This window comes from Emydura macquarii, unplaced genomic scaffold (genome assembly GCF_026122565.2).
Source record: "Emydura macquarii macquarii isolate MOO-44397 ecotype Brisbane River unplaced genomic scaffold, CSIRO-AGI_Emac_v2 contig_719, whole genome shotgun sequence".
In the NCBI taxonomy this organism is placed as follows: domain Eukaryota; kingdom Metazoa; phylum Chordata; order Testudines; family Chelidae; genus Emydura; species Emydura macquarii.
The window spans coordinates 18251259-18273659 of NW_027130856.1; the positions used below are offsets into that span (position 1 = coordinate 18251259).

At 47.1% G+C, this 22401-nt stretch overlaps 1 protein-coding gene across 1 annotated transcript; it reads left to right on the forward strand.

Moving 5' to 3' along the window:
- The first annotated feature begins 6810 nt into the window (after positions 1 to 6810).
- On the forward strand, positions 6811 to 21072 carry LOC137149322 (elastase-1-like). The gene is made up of 8 exons (XM_067542808.1): positions 6811 to 6844; positions 10305 to 10408; positions 14225 to 14334; positions 15277 to 15408; positions 15861 to 15997; positions 16643 to 16788; positions 18260 to 18409; positions 20975 to 21072. Exons 1-8 carry the CDS (start codon positions 6811 to 6813, stop codon positions 20999 to 21001), a joined length of 840 nt encoding a protein of 279 aa, XP_067398909.1. The 3' UTR covers positions 21002 to 21072.
- The last annotated feature ends 1329 nt before the right edge of the window (positions 21073 to 22401 follow it).

Here is a 22401-nt window from a genome sequence, read left to right on the forward strand (position 1 = left end):
TTCCAATATAGGTGAGTGCACGCCACCGTGCATGGGTGCCTGGAGCTTTTTTCCTCTTAGCAGACCCTGTAGGGTCGGCTCTGGTGCCCCCTGGAGTCCCGCACACATGCCGCGGTATATGAGGCACTGCCGACCCTACGGCCCCTCAGTTCCTTCTTTCCGCCCGTGAAGGTTGCTGAAATGACTCTTGCTCTTCGCAAGTACCATTCCCCTTTGTTGAACTTTGTTGTTATTACCTTAGTATAGTTAAGTAGTTGTTAAGTACTGTTAAGTTTAGAGATAGATTAGAAGCCCTCAGGGGCTTAGGGTGGCCGGGCCATGCCCAGGTCACCTGCCTTTAAGCTGTGTGCCTCCTGCGGGAAGGCTTTCCCTCTCAGCGACCCCCACAAGTGCTGCCTTAAGTGCCTGGGGGAACCGCATAGGAGAGAGAAATGCAAAATTTGCAAGGCTTTTAAACCAAGGACCCAAAAAGACTGGGATATTAGATTAAAAGTCATACTAATGGAGGCAGCACTCCGCCTGGCCTCTGAGCTGCCCTGATCCTCCTCGGCACCGAGCATCTCCTCGGTGCAGAGCACACCACCGGCACCGGCATCAACTCAGCGCAGAGAGGCAACCCCGGCACTGAGAAAGAAGAAGCGGCAGTGCACGGAGCGCGGACACTCCCCTGCGCCACTGGTAAGGGCAGGGTTGAGTGCGGAGATGCACCAGCCACGGCCCATCGAGTCCCCTCCGGTGCTTGCATCTCCGAGCAGGAATCCTCCACCAACTCCTGGGACTTGGGGAGCGCCCCTTGTTGACACTGGAGGCTTGTCAGGTGGCAAGAGCCCTGATGGCCTTGCCTACACCACCTCCACCCCTCCCGCCCCCCTGTCGAAGGAGAGAGGGCTGGTGTCCCGAGACAAGCCTGCATTGGGTCCTTCCAAAGGGCGGTGGAGACCCCCGGCAGGGGTGAAAAAGTCTCCTGTCGGACGGCAATTGGGGGTAGAGCGTGGATGCTCCCCTAACAGCAGCTCTGAGTCTATCTCGTCAAGCCAATCCTCCCCTCGGCACCGAAGTCGGTCCCCGACGCTGGAGGCAGTGCAGACTAGGCAACACCGCTTGAGAGCTCCCTCACGGCGCAGGGACAGTTCCAGTTCCCAATCCCCGGTACCGAGAAGGTCACCTGCAACTAGGCGGCGCAGCACCCGCTCACCAGCGGGGAGCCCGGCACCGAAGGGCTCACCCGCACCGATGTGGCGCAGATCCCGGTCGCCCACACGGGAACAAAGAACCCAGTCAACGGAGTCGGGTTCAGCACCGCGAGGATCCCGGCAGCACCATTCCTGTTACCCTAGGGGCAAACGGCACTGAAAGTTGTCGGTGCCAAGACAGTGTGACGACATCGAGCTCTTCGGAGCGCGCCTCCACTCACTGGCACCAGTCACGGAGGCGGAGGCGATCCTCGTTGTCCTCCAAGTCGGAGGCGTCAAGAGGACAGTCCCTGACACGGAGCAGCACCAAGGGCTGGAGGCGAGCTCGGCACCACCGCTCCAGTGGCTCGGAGTCCCGAAAGGGCAGCCATAAGGACAGTCGTGGGACCAGCCGACGCACCCACGAGACTCCTCAGCAGGTGCCGCAGCCAGCCCCTAGTTGGCCCCATGGTCAGTGACAATGGCCTTATTGGGGCCCATGGGGCATCCCGATGGGACAGGGGCCACTGTCCGCCCCATCATCGGGGGTCCAGTCTGCGCCTCCTGCACTGGACAGACCCCATAAAGACCATTCCTTGGATGAGGAATTGGACCCAGGGGAGGGACCCTCCATGGGTGCACCCGGTCGCCAGGGGGTGGAGCAGCCACAGGTTGCACCTTGGCAGTCCTCCTCTTCCTCCCCAGACAAGGCAGCCTCTAGGGACCACATGGCACCACTGAGGGACTTCAGGGCGCACCAGGAGCTGCTTAAGAGGGTAGCCTCTAATTTAGAGCTGGAGGTCAAAGAACTAGTGGAGGAAGAGGATACCCTCTTCAAAGTGCTGTGGGCAGAGGGCCCAGCAAAGATGGCTCTGCCCGTCCATGAGAGGGTCCTTAAAATTACCAAGGCCCTGTGGCAAACCCCTGACTTGGTCACCCCTACATCTAAGGGGACCAAGAAAAAGTACTATGTCCCAGCTGAAGGGTTTGAGTTCCTGTTCACCCACCTGGCCTGGGAACCCTGGTGGTGGATGAGGCCAACCAGCAGGACAGGCAAGGGCATCAGGGGTCAACTCCCAAAAACAAGGACAACAAGAAACTGGACTTGTTTGGGAGAAAAGTTTATTCAACTGCAGCCCTGCAGTTTAGAATTGCCAACCACCAGGCCTTGCTGGGCAGGTACAACTTTAATTTATGGGACTCCCTAAGACGGTTCGCTGAGGCTTTGCCCCTAGATCAGGCCGCAAACTTCGCCACGGTCCTTGACGAAGGTATCATAGTGGCTAGGGCAGCGCTGCAAACCTCCAGTGATGCTGCGGACTCAGTGAGCAGGACAATAGCCTCCACCATAGGCTGCAGTCCTTGGGGCTGTCGCAGGAGGTGCAGCAGTCCATTCAGGACCTCCCCTTTGACAGGTCGGGCCTGTTTTCAGAAAAGACTGATGAGAAGCTGCATGGCTTTAAAGACTCTAGGGCCATGCTTCGCTCCCTGGGCCTGTATGTGCCCCAGGCTTCTAGGCAGCAGTCATGGCTCCAGGTACAGCAGCAGCCAAAGCCCCGCCTAGGCCCTTCCAGCCCCACAGGGGCAGGGACAGAAATAGGGGGTTTGGAAGGCAAAATCGGCCCCCTAGCTCGTCCTCAGCCTCCCAGCAGGGGCCTCCCAAGGGGGCAGGTAATTGAAAGGGGCAATTTTGATGGTGCACCCGAGGGTGGCACCCCTGCTGTCTCCCTGGATTCGTCCCAACCCTTCCTGGACAGATTAAGACCCTTCTATGCGGAATGGGCAAGCATTACGTCAGACTGTTGGGTCCTTGGGATAGTCCTTCGGGCTATGCCCTACAATTTGCATCACCCCCCCTCCAACAGCCCCCTCCCCCGTCCCTCTTCAGGAACCCCTCTCATGAGCAACTCCTCTTGCATGAGGTGGTCACCCTCCTCAACCTGGGAGCAGTGGAAATCTTCCCCCAAGACAAGAAAGGGGAGGGGTTCTATTTGAGATACTTCCTCATTCCCAAGGCAAAGGTGGGTCTGAGACCCATATTAGACTTGCGTCGTCTAAACAAATACATCAAATGACTCAGGTTTCACATGGTCTCCCTATTCTCCATTATCCCTTCTCTGGATCCAGGGGACTGGTATGCCACCCTTGACCTCAAGGACGCATACTTTCATGGGTCTATCCTTCCCAGCCACAGGCGCTTCCTTCGTTTCACGGTGGCTAGTTCCCATTACCAATTTACAGCCCTACCCTTTGGCCTCTCGTTGGCCCCCAGGGTATTCACCAAGTGCATGGCGGTAGTGGCTACCCACCTGAGGCGCAGGGGTGTGCAGATCTTCCCTTACCTCGATGACTGGTTAATCAGGGGCAGGTCCAGGTCCCACCTGCAGGACAGCGTGACCCTTACCTGCTCGATGTGCAGCAGGCTAGGACTGCTCATAAATGAGCAGAAATCAACACTAACCCTGGTGCAGTGCATAGAATTCATTGGGGCCACCCTGGATGCTTCCCAGGCCAGAGCCTTCCTCCCACAACCTCGGTTCAAGGCTATGGCAGCGATTATCGCCCACCTGCACCAGTGCCCCACAACAACAGCCAGGCACTGCCTACAGCTGTTAGGCCACATGGTAGCCTGCACATTTGTAGTGAGGTTAGCTCGCCTGAGGCTCAGGCCACTTCAGGCGTGGTTGGCCTAGGCATACGTGCCAAGCAGACACCCCTTGGACCAGGTGGTCACAGTTTCCCCGCTCGTCCTAGCCTCCCTAAACTGGTGGCGGACTCCCAGGGCAATGATGAGGGGCGTCTCTTTCAGAGACCTGGCCCCATCAGTCACCCTGATCTCCAATGCCTCGGATGTGGGATGGGGAGCCCACATCAGCGCCAACCTGGACACTCAGGGGCTCTGGACGGGGGAGGAGAGGCACCTGCACATCAATGTAAAAGAGCTCAGGGCCATTCGACTAGCGTGCAAGGTGTTCCTCCGATTCCTGACAGGCAGGGTGGTGCAGGTGCTGATGGACAACCCCACAGCCATGTTCTATATGAACAGGCAGGGGTCAGTGTGCTCCTCGGCCCTCTGCCAGGAGACCACCCGCCTGTGGGACTTTGCAGTGAGGCACGACTTCCACTTGTCTGCCTCTCACCTACCAGGGGTGAGGAATGACGAGGCGGATTGCCTCAGCAGGTCGTTCCTTCCCCCGCCACGACTGGTCGTTGCACCCGGAGGTCGTGATTTTGATCTTCCACAAGTGGGGTGTTCCCCAACTGGACTTGTTCACGTCGTCCTGGAACAAGAAGTGCCCAGGGTTTTGCTCGCTCCAGGGTTGCGAGCCGGGTTCGATATCTGCCGCGTTCCTCATCGAATGGACGGGACCTTCATGTACACGTTTCCACCCATTCCGCTCCTGCCCAAAGTTCTCTTGAAAATCAAGAGGGACAGGGCGGACGTGATACTCATCACCCCGGTCTGGCCAAGACATCATTGGTTCAGTATGCTGATGGACCTGTCGATAGCCCCGCCCGTGGAGCTCCCGAAATGGCACGACCTTCTCTCCCAGGACTGCGGTCGCCTGCTACACCCGGACCTGGACTCCCTGTACCTCACGGCCTGGAGGCTCTGTGGCTGACGGAGGGAGAAAGAGCCTGCTCAGCGCAGGTACAAGAAGTCCTGCTGGGCAGCAGAAAACCTTCAACACAGGTCATGTATTGGGCTAAGTGGAAGCGGTTTACCTGCTGGGCAGAGTCCCGGGGTATTCCTCCAAGCCTCTCTCCTATACAGGCGATCTTGGAGTATTTGCTCCAGCTAAGGCTTCAGGGTCTGGCACTGGCCTCCCTGAGGGTCCACCTGGCGGCATTTTGGCCTTCCATCAGCCACTAGAGGGGAGATCCCTGTTCTCCCACCCCATGTCGGTCAGGTTCCTCAAGGGGGTGGAGCCCTTTATCCGCAGGTCCATGACCCAGTGCCTCCCTGGGATCTCAACCTGGTCCTCTCTAGACTCACGGGGCCCCCCTTTGAGGGCTTCATGCCCCCTGCTTATCCTTTCATTGAAGGTAGCCTTCCTGGTGGCCATTACCTCAGCTAGGAGGGTCTCCGAGATTAGATCCTTGACCTCGGAGCCCCCCTATACTGTATTCTATAAGGATAAGATGCAGTTGAGGCCGCATCCAGCCTTCCTGCCCAAGGTGGTTTCCCAGTTTCATTATAACCAAGATATATTTCTCCCCGTGTTTTTTCCCAAACCACATGGTTCGGAGGAGGAGCAGAGATGGCATTCGCTGGATGTAAGATGAGCCCTGGCCTACTAAATGGAGAGGACAAAGCCGTTCCAGAAATCGACGCAGCTCTTAGTCGCAGTGGTGGACCGGATGAAAGGATCACCTGTCTCCTGTCTACTCTTAGGAAATTATCTGGAAAAGTGTAATCAAGAAGATGTTTAGAATAGAATTCAGTTGCATGGCTGTGTCAGGACTAGGTTTCAAATGTGCTGGCACCAAAACCTAACAAACTGATCCAAAACAACAGACTTATAGTGAGTCCAGATGATCTTGCGAGATTTCTACCATCCTGGTTGGTGGAAATCCTGTGAGAAGCTCTCTTGAGTTAAAATCTTATGAGAATGGCTGTTCACAAGAGATTTCAGCTACATTTGAAATGGAACTAGAAATATAGGCTCATGGATCTACTCATTTAAATCTGAATGACCTTGACATTTCAACAGGGTTTGGATAGACTTCGCTTTTGAACTCTTTTTATTTACAACATAGGCCAGGTGATTTCATTCTACCTGTCTAACTCCTCACTGCAGTTTCTAATGGAAATAGTATTCTTCTATGAGAACATCCACAGCTACATTACATGGTGTAAAATAACTTATAAGGGATATAAATCATCATGCTCCAAGGCACAAAACACCACTAACTGGAATCAGAAAGAAACTTCCCTGTGAGTAGGTTATTCCATTATGGGGTTTCTTCTTCTTCCTTTGAAACATCAGGTGCTGTCCACTGTCAGAGATAGGTTATGAGATGAGATGGACTTCAGGAGTGACCCATTATGGCGATTCCTATGTTCTTCACTTCCTGTCATAAAAAGTTGTTTTTCCTGTATGCTGTAATACAATTGTTATGATTCACCCTGCATGTCAATAGTGGGTGAAATGCCATTATCAATGAAAGGCCAAGTTCTCTCATTTACATCAATGTAAGCCCATTGGTTTAATTGGTATTGCATTGGTGTAGCTGGGGGGAGAATTTGGCTGCTAATTTGCAAAGTACTTTGGGATTAAATGTGATATATTCAGGTAGGGCATTAATATTTAAAATTATGCAGTGCTGGAATGTTTAGCACAAGTTGGCAGTTTTTCCTCTGTGCTCATAACTTGAATATCCACTAAATGTACATTCAATTTTTTTCTCTCCATGGGAATTGTGCAGGTGTGGAAGTGTTTATGTAACCTTGTGCTGTGTCACTAACAGGTCATCATTGTTTTCCCTGTACATAGACTGTTACTGGTCAGCCTAGTGGGTTATCATGAGAAAGTACAGATAAATAATATTAATAGCTAGTTCAAACAGAGCTGCTTATCAAATGGCTCAGTATAAAACATTTCACTGGGAAAGTGTTGTCATTGCATTTTAAAAAATGACTCGTTATTTGATCCTTCTTAGTTGCCTGGGTAAGTTATAATTAGAGGATTTGAGTTGGGAGAGGGCAGGTGGGTGGTTTTCCTGAATAACTGCTGGAGCCTAGGGCATCTCTGTTGTTTCTCCACAATTTACAACTGTACCATCAGTGTTACCTCCTTTTAACTGAGCTGGGCTAGACAAGGATCCCCTGAGAATCTGTCAGATTGATTATCTACCAGAAAATCTGATTTTAAGCAAAGGGAGTCTTTCACCACAAGCGATGAGTATGTTGCTACTGTAGCACTACAGTGCAGAGGAGTGGGGGGGGGGGGAGAGAGAGACTGGGAATCAAACTAGGTCTCTTGCATGGGTGTCTCTGTATTTGTTGGTGTGTGTATATATGATAGAATTGAATTCAAGTGGGATATACCACACTAAAGCACTTTCAGTGTGTGAGAAATCTCATCATATTCACATTCATATTCCAGCATGAATCATTGACAATGTGTGAGTTCATGTGGAAGAACATAGAATTTGGTTTTAGGCTGTGCCTTTTGTATGTAAGTTATCTCACAAAGAGTTTTTTAAATACCGAGTGAAGCATCAGCACTGTAGTGGTTGTGCTGCTGAACAGCTCAAGAGCTCAGTTCACAGGTAATCTTGGATATTCAAGATCAGGTTTTATTGAAGGAGGGATTATTCAGGACACTAGAAACATGCCCTGCTCATTCCAGAAAGTGCAATGAGATCTTCAGCAGCCATTGGTAAAAGAGAGATTGTTTAACATTCCATAAAGAGGTCAGCACTTCTAAGGCTGTTTAAACGAGGATTGTTTTCCTAAAATTTTCCATCATTCAAAATTCTAATGTAGAATGGGGCTCCAGCATTTTAATAAAAATAATTGCAAATTCATAGAATAGATCTTGAACCTACTACTGGGTAGTCCAGACATTTCCTTTAAAAGGATCCAAAATAAAACCATTTACTATTTTTAATTCCTTTATGTGCTTGTGTGTTTTGAGGAGCTGGGATGGAAAGGTCTGCATGGTGCAGTAAGAAAGTTTCCTTTTTTTAAAGTCACCATGTAAAGATCAATATAAACCTGAAAGAAAAACTTCCTGCTCTCACATTCCAAAGTGTTTTAACCACAGTTTCTTTTTCGAGTGCTTGCTCATGTCCGTTCCATGCGAGATGTGTGTGCACGCCATATGCATCGGTGCTGGAGATTTTTCCCTCAGTCGGCTCTAGTGCCCTCTGCAGCAGTATGCACACATACCGGTATATAGGGCACTGCCAGTCCCCCACCCTCTCAGTTCCTTCTTACCACCTATGATGGTGCTGGAATGTCCTTGTCTCGGCAAGCACTGAAGTGGGATTTTTTCTGTCTTGCATTTCTGCATATAGTTTTAATAAATCAAATGAGTGTTTTCATAGTAATAGTTAGTAGTTCTAGGGATTAAGTGTTCTCTGCTCATGGGGTAGCTAAGGGGATGGGGCATGCCCCGGTCCGTGGGCTTCAAGCCATGTGCAACCTGTAAAAAATCTATGCCCATTAATGATTCTTACCAGGGCTGCCTTTAGAGTCTGGGTAAAGCTCATATCCGGGGCAAGTGCAGGATCTGCAGGAACTTTAGACACAGCATGAAGAAGGACCATGACATCAGGTTGAGAGTGCTCCTGATGGAATCGGCCCTTAGGCCAGTATCCAAGCCCAGCCTCTCAGACTCAGCGGCTAGTACATCAGCGTTGATCTGAAGCGCCCCCCCCCCCGGTACCAAGTTCATCACAGCACTGATTGCCATCCCTGCTGCTGAAGAAACAGCATACGAAGACTTCGCACACCGAAAGAGGGCACTTCCCGCCTGAGCAGAGCAAATCGGGAGCAGGGAACAAGTCGAGACCTGTGCTGGGCTGCTCGTCTCCTCTGGAACTCAGGGCAGCTGTAGCCTCACTCCATGGAGCTCCCAACTCACTCCAGGACCCGCCTCCTACACCTGGTAGTGGCAGAGGCCCTTAGCACTTGACAGTGCCTTCCAACCCTTGAGGCCTTCCAGGCAGCAACGGGCTTACTGGTGCTTCCGTTACCGCCTACCCCTCGGGACAACAGACCCGCGTGCCAGGCCAATCGGCCAAGAGCAAGTCCAATGGGCAAGTTCATGATGAGGGTCCCACTCGGATCTCCAGTATTGCAGCACCACTCACCATCTCTGTGGCACCCCCTACCAATGCCTCACAATTGCCGGAACCTCAGTCACCATCGCACAACAGCCGCAGACCAGACCCCAGGCACCGTTCACCGGACCTCCAGTACTGATCGCCAGAAGCCTAGTACAGAACACTGATCCCTGGACTTGAAGTGGTGTTTGCCGGCACGCTGACAGCCCAGGGAATCGCGGCACCGATCACCAGAATCTCAGTGCCACTCCCTGGCACTGGAGCACCGTGCTCGGTGCCCTAAGAAACCAGAGGCAAGATTGGCGTTGCCTTGGTTCTTTGTTTTGGAGTCAGAGGGGGATGAAGGTCCCTTTCACAGGGGCCATGAGTACCCAGCCATGCCTGCTGGGTTTCCGCCGCCCTACCACTGGGCTCTTGGCCACCAACTCAATCGACTGGACCTTGGCATTTCTGGAACCCATGGGGATTTCCACTGGTTCCGGGTTCCCAGCATCGATCCATCTCTGGGACCTCAGAAAGATGTTCTGTGACAGTGTCTAGGCCACCCGCAAATTCTGATGAGGATCTGAGTCAGGCAGAGGAAACGCTGGTTACCCACCCAGAGGAAGAGACCCTGGTGGTGGGGAAACAGTTACCTACTCCTTCCCTATCAGCATCCTCATCCTCATCACCTGATGAGGCCGTAGCGGGACCTTCCAGCACAGTTCCCCAGGAAGATTTTAGCGCCCACAAACAGCTCATCAAACAAGCTACAGCCAATCTGGGCTTGGAGGTGGAGGAGCTAAAAGAGCCGCTGATTCGCTATTCAACTTCCTGGCAGCGGCAGCACCAACTAAAGTGGCCCTCACTATCCATGAACGGGTCATCAAGTTGGTGAAGGCCCTATGGCAGAACCCCTCCTCACTGCCCCCAACATCCAAACGGGCGGAGAAAAAATACTATGTGTCCGCTAAAGACTTTGAGTATCTCCACTCCCACTCATCCCCGGGATCACTGGTAGTGTCAGCAGCGAATGAGAGCGATAGACCAGGGCAATCAAGCTCAACCCCTAAGAATAAGGAGGCAAAGAAACTAGACCTCTTTAGGCACAAAATTTATTCAGCTGCCAGTCTCCAACTTTATATATTGAATCAGCAAGAATTGCCATTTACATAAACATAAGCAGTTACAGAAGGTTAGTAACCGTCTGTTCTTTCATAACTGAAAAAGTTATCTGAACCCTCAGTATTGCCTAATTGGTTGCCTTGTGCAGCACAGGTTTGTAGCTGACGTTAAACCAAACTGACTAACCCCAGTTAAGGATCCTTATGACAAACTGCATTAATTTCTTACTAGGGGCAATTTCTGGAAGCCCTCCGAGCTATGTGGTTCACAATGATATGTTAACAGAGCGAATAATTGGAGGACAGGAGGCCCAGCGAAACAGCTGGAAATGGCAGGTAAAATTTTTATTTGAAATCTTCTGCTTAGTAAAAAAAAAAAAAAAAAAAAAAAGGCCTGAGAACATGACAGCAAATCAGAAATATGGAATATCAGATATGGATGAATTTTCTCTCATGCTAGTCAAGGCAAACATACAACTTTATTTAAACCTCTCAATCCAGCACATTAATAAGAAACAGAAGCTGGGATTCACAAAGTATCCCTTGACTGCACCATCAAGGATCTTCTTTGCTTGGGGTAGTTTGATACCAACACTTTAGAAAAACAGTATCTCCAAAATCCCATAATAAGACTAAACTAATAGAGATTTGCTTTGACTAGGGTGCATTTTCCTAGGAGAGGATTTTTTTCTTATAGTTCTTTTTTAAATTATTATTCTGATCAGAAGAGTGAGTATCTTAAAAATGGTACCTCCTTACTGACGTCTGCTTCTTGTATGTCTCGTAAGTCATTTCTTCTTGCTTCATTGTCAAAAATACATTTTTGCTATTTTTTTTAACTCCTATTAGCACCAGAGAGTTAATAAATCTATGGAAGAGTTAGCTGGATATTATTCTGGAATTTTGGGTCATCAGAATTTTTAGATGAGTTCCAGCATCTTTTATTACTCTCGGGCTTTGTCTTTACTAGGGAAAAGATGTTAGTTAACATGTGTTAAAATCCAAGAATAAACAAGGCAAGTTATAGTTTTAACATGTGTTAGTTGTGGAGGTAAACCGTAGGCTCCACTAATTTACCTCAATCAACTAACACATGTTAAAACTATTACTGTGTTGTCTACATTAGGATTCTAATACATGTTAAAAGGGACCTTTGTTTCCTAGTGTGGACATGGCTGCAATTCAAGAAAGATGTTGGTAAACTGGGAGAGAATTCAGAGAGGAGCCACAAGAATGATTAAAGGATTAAAACACGCTTTACAGTGATAGACTCTAAGAGCTCAATATATTTATCTTAAGAAAGAGAAGGTTAAGGGGTGATTCAATTACAGTCTAAAAGTATCTACATGGGGAACAAATATTTAATAATGGACTCTTCAGTCTAGTAGAGAAAGGTATAACATGATCCAATAGCTGGAAGTTAAAGCTAGACAGATTCAGACTGGAAATAAGGTGTAGATTGTTTACAAGGAGGGTAATTAACCATTAGAACAATTTACAAGTGTTGTGGTGGATTCTTCATCACTGACCATTTTTATTTCAATAATGGATGTTTTCCTAAAAGATCTGCTCTAGGAATTATTTTCAGGAAGTATTATTGGCCTGTGTTATACAGGAGGTCAGACTAGATGATCACAATGATCCCTTCTGGACTTGGAATCTATTAATCATTGAAAACCATCATGACTTTAAGATCTCACTTGTGTTCCTAGGCCCAGCATTTAGAAAAAAAATCTTATTATTTGTAAACTATGTTATTTAATATGGAAACCCCTGAGAGGCAATAAGCATGGAATCTTTTGATGCCATTTTTAAAGTTACTTTTTCAGAATGTATATGCATTTTAACAAACTTAATTTCCATTTAACAAACATTTATGTTCAGTAAAAGGCTGTGACTCCCAATCTTTGTCTACATGCAGAGGTTGCATTAGTCTAACTACAATCTGTTTTTAAATCGATTTAGTTAAATGAGTACAAACCACTGTGTGGACATACTGAAATCTGTTTACAACTACCTTATGTCTATTATCTTAATTCAGTAACTAACATAACTAGCCATTTTAGAATATCATCACAGAAATAAGCTGAAATAGAACTTTTGGCACAGTGAGGCTAAGTCTTGAAGAAGATAGTCTGAATATACGTTGCTTAAGAATAATAGGCGTGATGTACAAATGTGGCTAGCATTTTAAATTATTAGGTTGCTACCACTGATATCTCATATTCAAATGTCTCAGATAATACTTAATCGTACCATAAAACCACAACACGAAATTTTTAATGCACTGTATAGGCAAAAAATTCCCATAGCATGATACACTGCCACAGTAACAATAACAAAATTAGGAACAATTAAAAGTGTCAGCAAGCAATGATTTTCAGTCCCCTTTTAAATAAAAATACAAACCGGGAATTTTAAATGGTTAGAGAGTGTTCAACATAGGCATTTATACTACATTTACAATTATTCTACGTTTGAGAAGTATATTTACAGAAAAAGAAACCCTATTGTAGAGTAAAGTCAGGACAAATAATTTCCCTTAAAAATACTAGGAAAATATAAAGCAAGATATAAGCACTTATTAAATGCTGTTATTGCTTATGATTTCACCCAAGATACTATTCTAATATAAATATTAAATAAATTGATGAATTTTAAATGGAAACTGTACTCAAGTTATTGATGATTCCCTTATTTAAGCTACTTCGTACATGTTCTACATAATATCTTATGATATTTTTGCACTCTGGACCTTAGTTACTTGACCTTTAATATAACAAAATTTTTTTTGCAAGTTTAGACACAACAACTTTAGACTAAGGGTGTCTGTATCTAGGTAATAGCCTGATTTTACACCTGGGCAAAATAAGACACAAAGTGGTTTAAGTCATGGACGATTCTCTGCAGAGCCAGGTGAGGGATTACCCATTCCAATCACCACATGGTAGCTGTTGTCCTCCCATATGTCATTTTTCTTTGACCTTTCATACGAAATAACATTTCTCCAACCCATTCACATCTGATAATTACGCACAAGCATATGAATTCCACATACATTAATGATAAAGCTGTTCCACATCCAAACGTTTCACCTGCATATGAATCCTGAAGGAGTGACTTTCTGTAGCACATTAGTGTCAAGTGTTCGGATGCTAAAGAGTTAATGGTGGTGTTGTATTGCTTTCATAATCTGAACCCTAACTCAGGCCTTGCTTTTAGACTAGGTAAAACAGTAGTTTCCAACCTTTTTGCCTCGAAAGCCACAGATATCATTTTTACAACCCTGAAGGGCCACCAGTTTCCACCAGTAATCCCCCTCCCCTCCCACTGCAGCTAGACAGAAGGAATTCAGCAGGCCTCCTCGTTGATCTCCCATCCCCCTGGCTGCAGCAGGGGGACCACACATATCTTGTAGCCCTGTACACTCCACCTGGGTCCCTAGGCAGTGGCTCCCTTCTGCAGTCAGGGGGACGAGAGATCAGTGCTCCCCTCCCTCTGGCTCCAGCAAGGACCCCAGCACCTAGGGATCCAGGCAAAGCGCTTTGCTCTCTGCTGGAGTTGGGGAAGGGGAGCGCTGATCTTCAGTGACCAATCCCTTGGCTGCAAGAAGGAGCCTGCCCCGGTCTCGTAGCCCGGTGGCAACAAGCTGCACCTGGGTCCTTAAGCAGCGGCTCCCTTCTGCAGCCAGCGGGAGGGGAGTGGTGGGCCACTTTGAAAGACTCTGCGGGCCACTTTTGGCCCCCGGACCACGGGTTGGGAACCACTGAGGTAAAGTATTTCTTTCAGTCAAGTTGGCTCCTAAAGGTGTTAAACTGGGTCTACATTAGTGGTAAGTCAACAATTGAGTTAAGCCATCTTGATTGATCAACTCAGTTCTAAAAAGGACCTTTTCTTCCTGCTCCAGACAAAGCCTTGGAGACAGATTTGCTTCCTGCCACTGGATTAGGGCAGCAGACATAGAAAGCAAGCTCCTGTGTGTGCATGCGTGTGCTCAGTCATTCTGAACTATAGCAAGTCTCCTCCGTGTGCTTGCAAACCACAGCCGTTGCACTGCTAAGCGGAGCGTGTAACTGACCAAAATAGCACTTGTAAACTGCTACAGAGTCCGGAATAGAACGCTGATGTTCAATATTTTGTTATTTGATACAGGTGTCTCTTCAAATGGCTGATGCATATTATCCTGAATATTTTGATCATATCTGCGGTGGCACCCTTATTAGTACCAACTGGGTCATGACTGCTGCCCACTGTCTCCAAATGTAAGTAGAAATAAGAGACTTCTAACTCTTGCCACAAATCCCAATTCTGCTTCTCACTCTAGACTGGTGCTGGGCCATTTAAACACTCGCAGCTCTCAGTGTGTTCACTCTTTGTGAGACAAGCAAGTGTGACTAACTCACAGTTAGTTTATTGACCTACGGTAAATATTATAATACTCATCCGTATTTACCCATTTTTGCCAACGTCCTGGAAGCAACAGCCAGCTGATCGCAGATTTACGTAAATGCATATAAATGTGCATACATGTAACTATTTAAAATAAATTTAAATATGCATAAACCTGCATAAAGAGACAGAGTGAGGATGGAAACCCTGCCTTCCCCCCCTCTGCATGTCATGTCTTTTTATATGATCCCCAAAGCTCCTCACACATTTTTGACAGCAAATAAATAATACACTATAATAGTAAGAAGAAACGCATCTTTAGCTGCAGATGCCCTTAGCAAATGTATCCTTAAATGAAATATCCATAACTTAACATTCCATATATATGTTCCATAATTATATATCTATATATACAGAATATATATAAGGAATTTTATGGATACTTACATATATATATGTATATATATATATATGTGTGTGTGTGTGTGTGTGTGTGTGTGTATACATATATATAAAACTTTAATTATAGATGGAACATGATGAACAATTCCAGATTCTGGTTTGAAAAGCTTATGAGCAGCTGAACAAGGAAGCCAGATACAGCAGCTGCTGTTTCCCAAATAGTAAAATGCAGATAGTACTTCCCTAGCTCACAGATGTGTCTGTTAAAGCACTTTGAAGATCCTCAGGTGGAAAGTACTGTAGAAATTACTAGAACAGAGAAAGATCTTACTGCTGCAAAAGCTATCATACAAAGCCACCAGTGTGGTGCCAGGGAGCTGATTTATGGTAATTATTTTTCAATTCATTTTTAGGCCAATAGAAGTAAATTACCGAGTGGCTCTGGGTGAGCACAATCTCTTTGAGTTGGATGGCACTGAATATTTTGTTGGTGTGGACAGAATATTTATTCATGAAGACTGGGACCCCACCGACCTTGGGAATGGGTAATTTATTTTGAATACGACCTTGGCACAGGAATGAATACTGATTCCTTACTTATGGGCCAATCCTGCAAATATAATGTCCATATTCTAGCCATCACCTACTGAGATTAAGGATGGCCTTCTGGAAAGCAGAGGACTGGGACTCAGAATATCTGGGTTCAGTTTCTGATCTGTAGACTCCCTGTATGACATGAGCAAGTTACTTAATCCCTCTGCTCCTTCAGTTCCCCATCTGTAAAATGGGGTTAGTAACACTTCCCTACCTCACAGGGGCATTTTAAAGATACATTTATTACTGTTTATGAGGTCTCAAATGCTATGGCAATGGAGGCTATATAAGTACCTAGATACGTAAATAAAAAGGGAGCAAGGGTGTGCAGGATTTGAACATGACTAACTCAAGAATTTTGTCTTGTGGCAGCCGAAGGGCTCATATCTGTGTCCTATTTCAGAAATGACATTGCCTTGCTGCATCTCTCTGAGCCTGCCTATGGTAATGGCTTTGTTGAGATAGGAAATCTTCCGCCTGAAGGAGACATTTTGCCTAATAATTATCCATGTTATGTTACTGGATGGGGACTGACTAGTGGTAAGTGGAAAAAAAGTTGCTCCTCATTCCAAAAAGATTGCCACAGATCAGAGACCCAGCACAGCTCTTTTTGTAAATAAAACCTGTTGCTATATGATATCTTTAAGCCCTACTTCGACAGCTTACGTAGAACGTACGTGGTTCATGGGTCTTCTAACAGCTCTCTGCAGGGGCGAATGCTATGATAAGCTCTTGTTATCACACGATGCATTTTCCAAGCTCAAACATTTCTTACTAGCATGAAGTTAAACACTGTTTAGCGCACTGTGTGGACAAGCCCTGCTGTGTTTAACATGTCAGTGATAGTGGTTCATCCTGAGATCCGCCCTAGGGTTGACCATGGCCAGCTATCATGATTTAAGTGGTAAAAACTTATTTTAATCACTAAACTCAGCAGATCTGACTGACTAGACACAGGGAGGAGAGGCCAGGAGTGAGCAGCAGGGGATATTACCCTCATTCTGGACCCAATCCTGCTATGGTTACACTGAGTCGTACTTTACTCAGTGAGTAGTCCGGCTGATCCCAATGGAACTAGTCATGCATAGTAAGGTACTACTGAACATGAATAAGGGTGGCAGAGGTGGGCCTTTATTTTTTAATGATAGTGGCTCTTTGAGCAGAATATTGTCCTTTCTCCTTTAGTTGGTGGCAGCATTCCTGCTAGACTTCAAGAAGCGATGCTCCCAGTAGTTGACCATGCCATCTGCTCTGAGAATGACTGGTGGGGCTCACAAGCAAAGGAGAATATGGTGTGTGCTGGTGGAGATGGCGTGAGGGCAGGGTGCAGTGTAAGTGCCATATTTTCTGGGATTTCTCAATCCTTTATCTTTTTCCCCTTAACTCTTTCTTTCCTATACAACCCTACTACTATCGGAATTGTGAATGACTTACAACACACTCCTTCCAATGCTTGTGGCATCTCAGGAGTTCAAACCGTCCTGACAAGCTAACTGCTTCTTCGTGAGCATCATCCTCTTAATTATTATTGTTCCTAATTGCCCCCTCCCACGAGAGAACCCATGGGAAGGGGATAAAGGAGAGGAAAGCTCCAAGGTTCTCACTGCACACTTTTCTTCCCAACTGTTCTCAGGGTGGGCAAGGTTTGCCCTCTCACCAGCACATTCCTTTGATCAGATCCTGGGAATCAGTGGTAGGCCAGGGCCCCGTGCCTCCATTGCAGCTATGCAGTAAAGGCTTTGACAGCCCCCAATAACCCTCATAAAGGGACTTCCTCACTGCAGAGGAGCAGAGCTGCAGAGAAGTAATACAGCTTCTGGAGGTGTTACCTTTCCATCCTAACTCTATGTGGCCACATGCCCCTGGCCTTGCCCCTATGTTTCCTACTCCTCCCCTGCCCCGCTCACTCCTCCCATATGGGTACTGTGAGCCCCTGGCTGGCCCCAGTTATGGGGGAACAAAAAGGTGGTGTAAAACCCTGGGTCAGCTGGACCGAACAATCAAGGCAAATAATTCTCCCTGCAAATGCTGTGAAATAGAAATCATCTCCAAATCTATTAGCTTCCCTGTGGAAATGGTGCACAACCCTATAAACAAGGGACTATACGTTTTGTTTTGACTATATATTCAGTATGCATTAAAAAGGAACCTGAATAAACCCAGGCCTTTAAGATCCAGCAGGAGCTTATAGTCTGTTTTTCTTTCACTTCTATTATTTTAATTATAGCCCCTCTTGTGCTGCTATCTCTTTAAATACACTGGCTGTCACTTTCAGTGACCTGGAATTTGTCCCAGCATGGGAAGAATTAGAACATTCCTGGTTGAATACGGAGCTGCTAGAAGCTGAAGCTTTCTGCAGGGATCAAATACCTGAGGAGTGTTCTGATTCATTTAGAGCCTAGTCTTTGGATTGAACTCAGTAGGTGTCTTTTCATGGACTTCAATAGGCATTGGATAAGTGCCTTAAACATCAATTCTGTTGAATGGGAGGGGTCAGAAAGAGTTATCTTGCTGTGTGTGTGTGTGTGTGTGTGTGTGTGTGTGTTCAGAGAACAAATAGTTATAGGCCTGATTCTGCAATGTGTCATGTACCTTCTGGGAGGTGCTGAGCACTCTTTGCTCCCATTGATTTCAACAGGTATTGGGAGTACTCAGTATCTCTCAAAAGGTCCTCAGCACATCAGAGTGTTGGGCCCATTAATTCATCCATCAGTTAATCAGCTGTTACCACTTTTTCAGCCCATTTTCTAAACTGCTTGGGTGCACCTAACTGTGTGTCACTGCTTCCCACTCTGATTACAGGGCGATTCAGGGGGCCCTTTACAGTGCTACAGGGATGGTCTCTGGCAAATCCATGGGATTGTTAGTTTTGGGATTGTCCCCTACTGCAACACCTATCAGAAGCCTACAGTCTTCACACGGGTATCTGCTTACATCAGCTGGCTCTACAACGTAAGTGCTTCCAAAGTAATGGTTTACATTTATCCTGAAAGTACTTCCATGCTATTAATGGAGTTATATCAGAGGAAAGTTTGACCCAGTCCATTAACTTATTACATTAAGGGCAGAATTAAGAAACTTTGAAAGTTCAAAATCCAAAATGCTTTGGCCTTATTTTTGGTACATTCAAATAATTCTAATGAAGGAAAATGAGTGCAGTCACTGTCTGGAAATACTAGGCTTGAACTACAACACAACACTTAAATACAACACTGGCAAGAATCAAATCTTGCTTGGATGTAGGCATGAAATCTGATCAGTTAGGCTGTACCCACACAAGGCAAAAAGACACTGCAACAAACCACTGGTGCAATTCTATGGCCTGTCATTCAGGAGGTCAGATTAGCTGATCATACTTCTTCTTTTTTGTCTTAAAATCTGTGAATTTCCCAGTACATTTTTGAGACTGACACCTGTACAATGCTTTGAGCACACATACAGCAGCCATCCCAGGCGATTATAACAAGCACGGTTGTAACGGTTGGTTATAATATGTGGGATGAGGTCTTTAGCTCATGTTCAGCAGGAATCCATGCAGTCTACTTTTGTATCTTCTAATCCAGTCTGGGGCGATACAGTTGTAGACTGGATGTAGATGGATGTTCTAAATCAGTGGTGTGTACTCCTGGAGGTATGCAGCGGTCTTCCAGAGAGTACATCAATTCTTATAGATATTTGCCTAGTTTTACAACAGGCTACATAAAAAGAACTAGCAAAGTCAGTACAAACTAAAAATTTCATACAGATATTGACTTCTTTATACTGCTGTATATACTATACACTGAAATGTAAGTAAATATTTATATTCCAATTGATTTATTTTAGAATTATATGATAAAAATGAGAAAGTAATAGTGTACTGTGACACTTGTATTTTTATGTCTGATTTTTATAAGCAAGTAGTTTTTAAGTGAGGTGAAACTTGGAGGTACGCAAGGCAAATCATAGAATCATAGAATCATAGAATATTAGAGTTGGAAGGGACCTCAGGAGGTCATCTAGTCCAACCCCCTGCTCAAAGCAGGACTAACCTCTGCTATATCATCCCAACCAGGGCTTTGTCAAGCCGCAGCTTAAAAACCTCTAAGGATGGAGATTCCACCACCTCCCTAGGTAACCCATTCCAGTGCTTCACCACCCTCCTAGTAAAAAACTTTTTCTTAATGTCCAACCTAGACCTCCCTCCCTGCAACTTGAGACCGTTGCTCCTTGTTCTGTCATCTGCCACCACCGAGAACAGCCTAGCCCCATCCTCCCTAGAACCCCCTTTCAGGTAGTTAAAGGCCGCTATCAAATCCCCCTCACTCTTCTCTTTTGCAGACTAAACAAGCCCAGTTCCCTCAGCCTCTCCTCATAAGTCCTGTGCTCCAGCCCCCTAATCATTTTTGTTGCCCTCCGCTGGACTCTCTCCAACTTGTCCACATCCTTTTTGTATTGGGGGGCCCAAAACTGGACACAATATTCTAAATGCGGCCTCACCAATGCCGAATAGAGGGGAATAATCACTTCCCGTGACCTGCTAGCAATGCCCCTCCTAATGCAGCCCAATATGCCATTGGCCTTCTTGCCAACCAGGGCACACTGCTGACTCATATCCAGCTTTTTATCCACCGTTACCCCCAGGTCCTTTTCTGCAGAGCTGCTGCCCAGCTCGTCGGTCCCCAGTCAAATCACACTGCTGAAAGCGGTACAGTAGTCTGGAAAGTTTGAGAACCACTGTTCTAAACCCTTAGGAATTAAAACAGGGCAACCATTTATTCCATGAGTTGGCTGTCTCTGCAATGCATCTCTCACCTAGTCAAAATAGGTCCTGGGGAGCCAGCTTTCAAAGGGTTAAAATAAGTTTTACCTGCACTACACTAAACAGAGTCAACTGGAGATAGAATAAAACCCAATGGGTTAATTTGAAGTAACTCACCCTTTAGTTGGAAAGTGCACATGACTAACCTGAACTCTGTATATTTGGAAGGTTGTCTTCTAGATTGTAGTAGAAAGTGCAAGTTGCAGTCATGGGGTACTGTCTTCTCTGTCTACCTTATTGTGAATTATCAGATCCTTTGCCCTGCTTCAGCTACAGCTGGAAGCCTGGTGAATCCAGCCAGCTGGGAATACCCCCAGTGTGGGAGAATCCCTTGCTGGTATAAAGATAGCATAGCTAGCCATCTCCTTCTGGCCTCCCTCAACCCTCTGCCACAGGGGACATATCAAGGACATGACTGTGGTGAAGGGGGAATGGCTGAAGTGCTGATGTGAGGAGGCAGTTCCCAGAAGATGGAACAACCCTCAAGCTGCTCTCATTGGCATCAGGGGTTGAACCAGCCCCACCAGCTCCAGCACGCGGAAAGTCCAGAGGTAGATTGTAATCATATTTGCCCCCATTCTCCTGAGCTCTGCTGAATGGAGGGTTTGTCACTGCTGAGGACTGGCCTAGTATTTGTATCTTCCCTCATTTAAAAATAGTGTAAAAAGAAAACTGAATATGTTCTGTACTGAATCCACTTCTCTGCTGTTTTTCAGACTATGAAGAATAATGGTGGATATTAAGGAAGGATCAGTTTGTACGTGAATGTGAACCGTTGATTGAATGGAAAGACATGTCTGTTAATTACATCTCTCTCTCTTGGGGTCACATTAATAGAATGGATTGGCTGCAAGAATAAAAAGGCAGCAATGCATTAAACACTTGTAAGATCGTGCAATCCAACATAGCGAAACCCAAAATAGTGCATATGGGATAGGGTGACTGTTGTACTTGTGATGTCACACAACTACAGCATTCATATCAATGCTTAATTAGGAATGCTCATAGCTAAGGCTACAAGTTGGTCACAGAGGTCACAGATTCCGTGATTTTTCATGATCTCTGCAACTTCAGCCCTGGATGGTGGGGCTCGGTCGGTGGAGCTCAGGCAGTCAGCCTCTCCCCTGCCCCGGCAGCAGGGCTCCGGGGTGTAAGCATCCACTCTCCCCTCCCCACACACACGGCATGGCTCAGGTTTCAGTCCCCCCATGGCAGGGCTTGGACTTCAGCCCCCCACACTTCCCTGACAGACAGGCTGCAGGCTTCCTTGAATTTTTGTTTATTGCCTGCAACCTGCCCATGACTTTTACTAAAAATATCCATGACAAAATCTTAGCTTTACTCATAGGTTAGAAACACTAGATGCTTTGCTGTGTGAACAATGGGTCTCTGGCTCCTGGGGGCCAAGCCTACATTAGCACTGCCCCACCTCATGTTCTCTCCCCCCCCCCCCCCCCCAGGCGCATAAGGCAGGAGGGGTACCGGCGCCATTTCCCAGCTGCCCTGGGGAGGGAGGGAGTCTGCACTTGTGGGAGGAGCATGGGGTCTTGGGGGGGGGCACAAATGCAGGATTGGCTCTGCTGCCTCCCCCCATGTTTACCCACCACGCGGCACCCACCTCTGCTGCTCCAGCCTGGTGCCAGCTTAGACAGGGGCGGCCTCATCCCCCCAGCCTGGGGGAGGGTGCGGGAGCAAGAGCAGCCACCCCTCAGCCTCCTGCACCCCCTATCCATCGTGAAGGGCCGGCCTGGCACCCCGCACTTATCTGCCGCTCCAGCCCTGCAGCCCAGCGCCAGCTTGGATGGGACAGCCTCAGGCCACAGCTGGGGGGGGTGCCGGGCTGGCCCTTCACGATATTCAGGGGATGGCGGGCACTGGAGGGGGTGTCGGGCCCTGCCCCCCCATGGTACGATACTGTTGTGAACCCCCACTCCTGGGCAGCTCACACACAGCCACCAGCAAGCAAGTTGCCCCCACCCCTCCCCCCCCCGACTCAGTGAGTGATTGCCTCTAGCCAGCTACTCATGGGATTATGCAATGATAGGACCCCAGCCACTATCCCCAGTCCCAGATGCAACCCTAGGACCTGCCGTTTTGCAGTATTCAGTGCCGCCCACTGGACTCTGCAAGCTCACATGTTCAT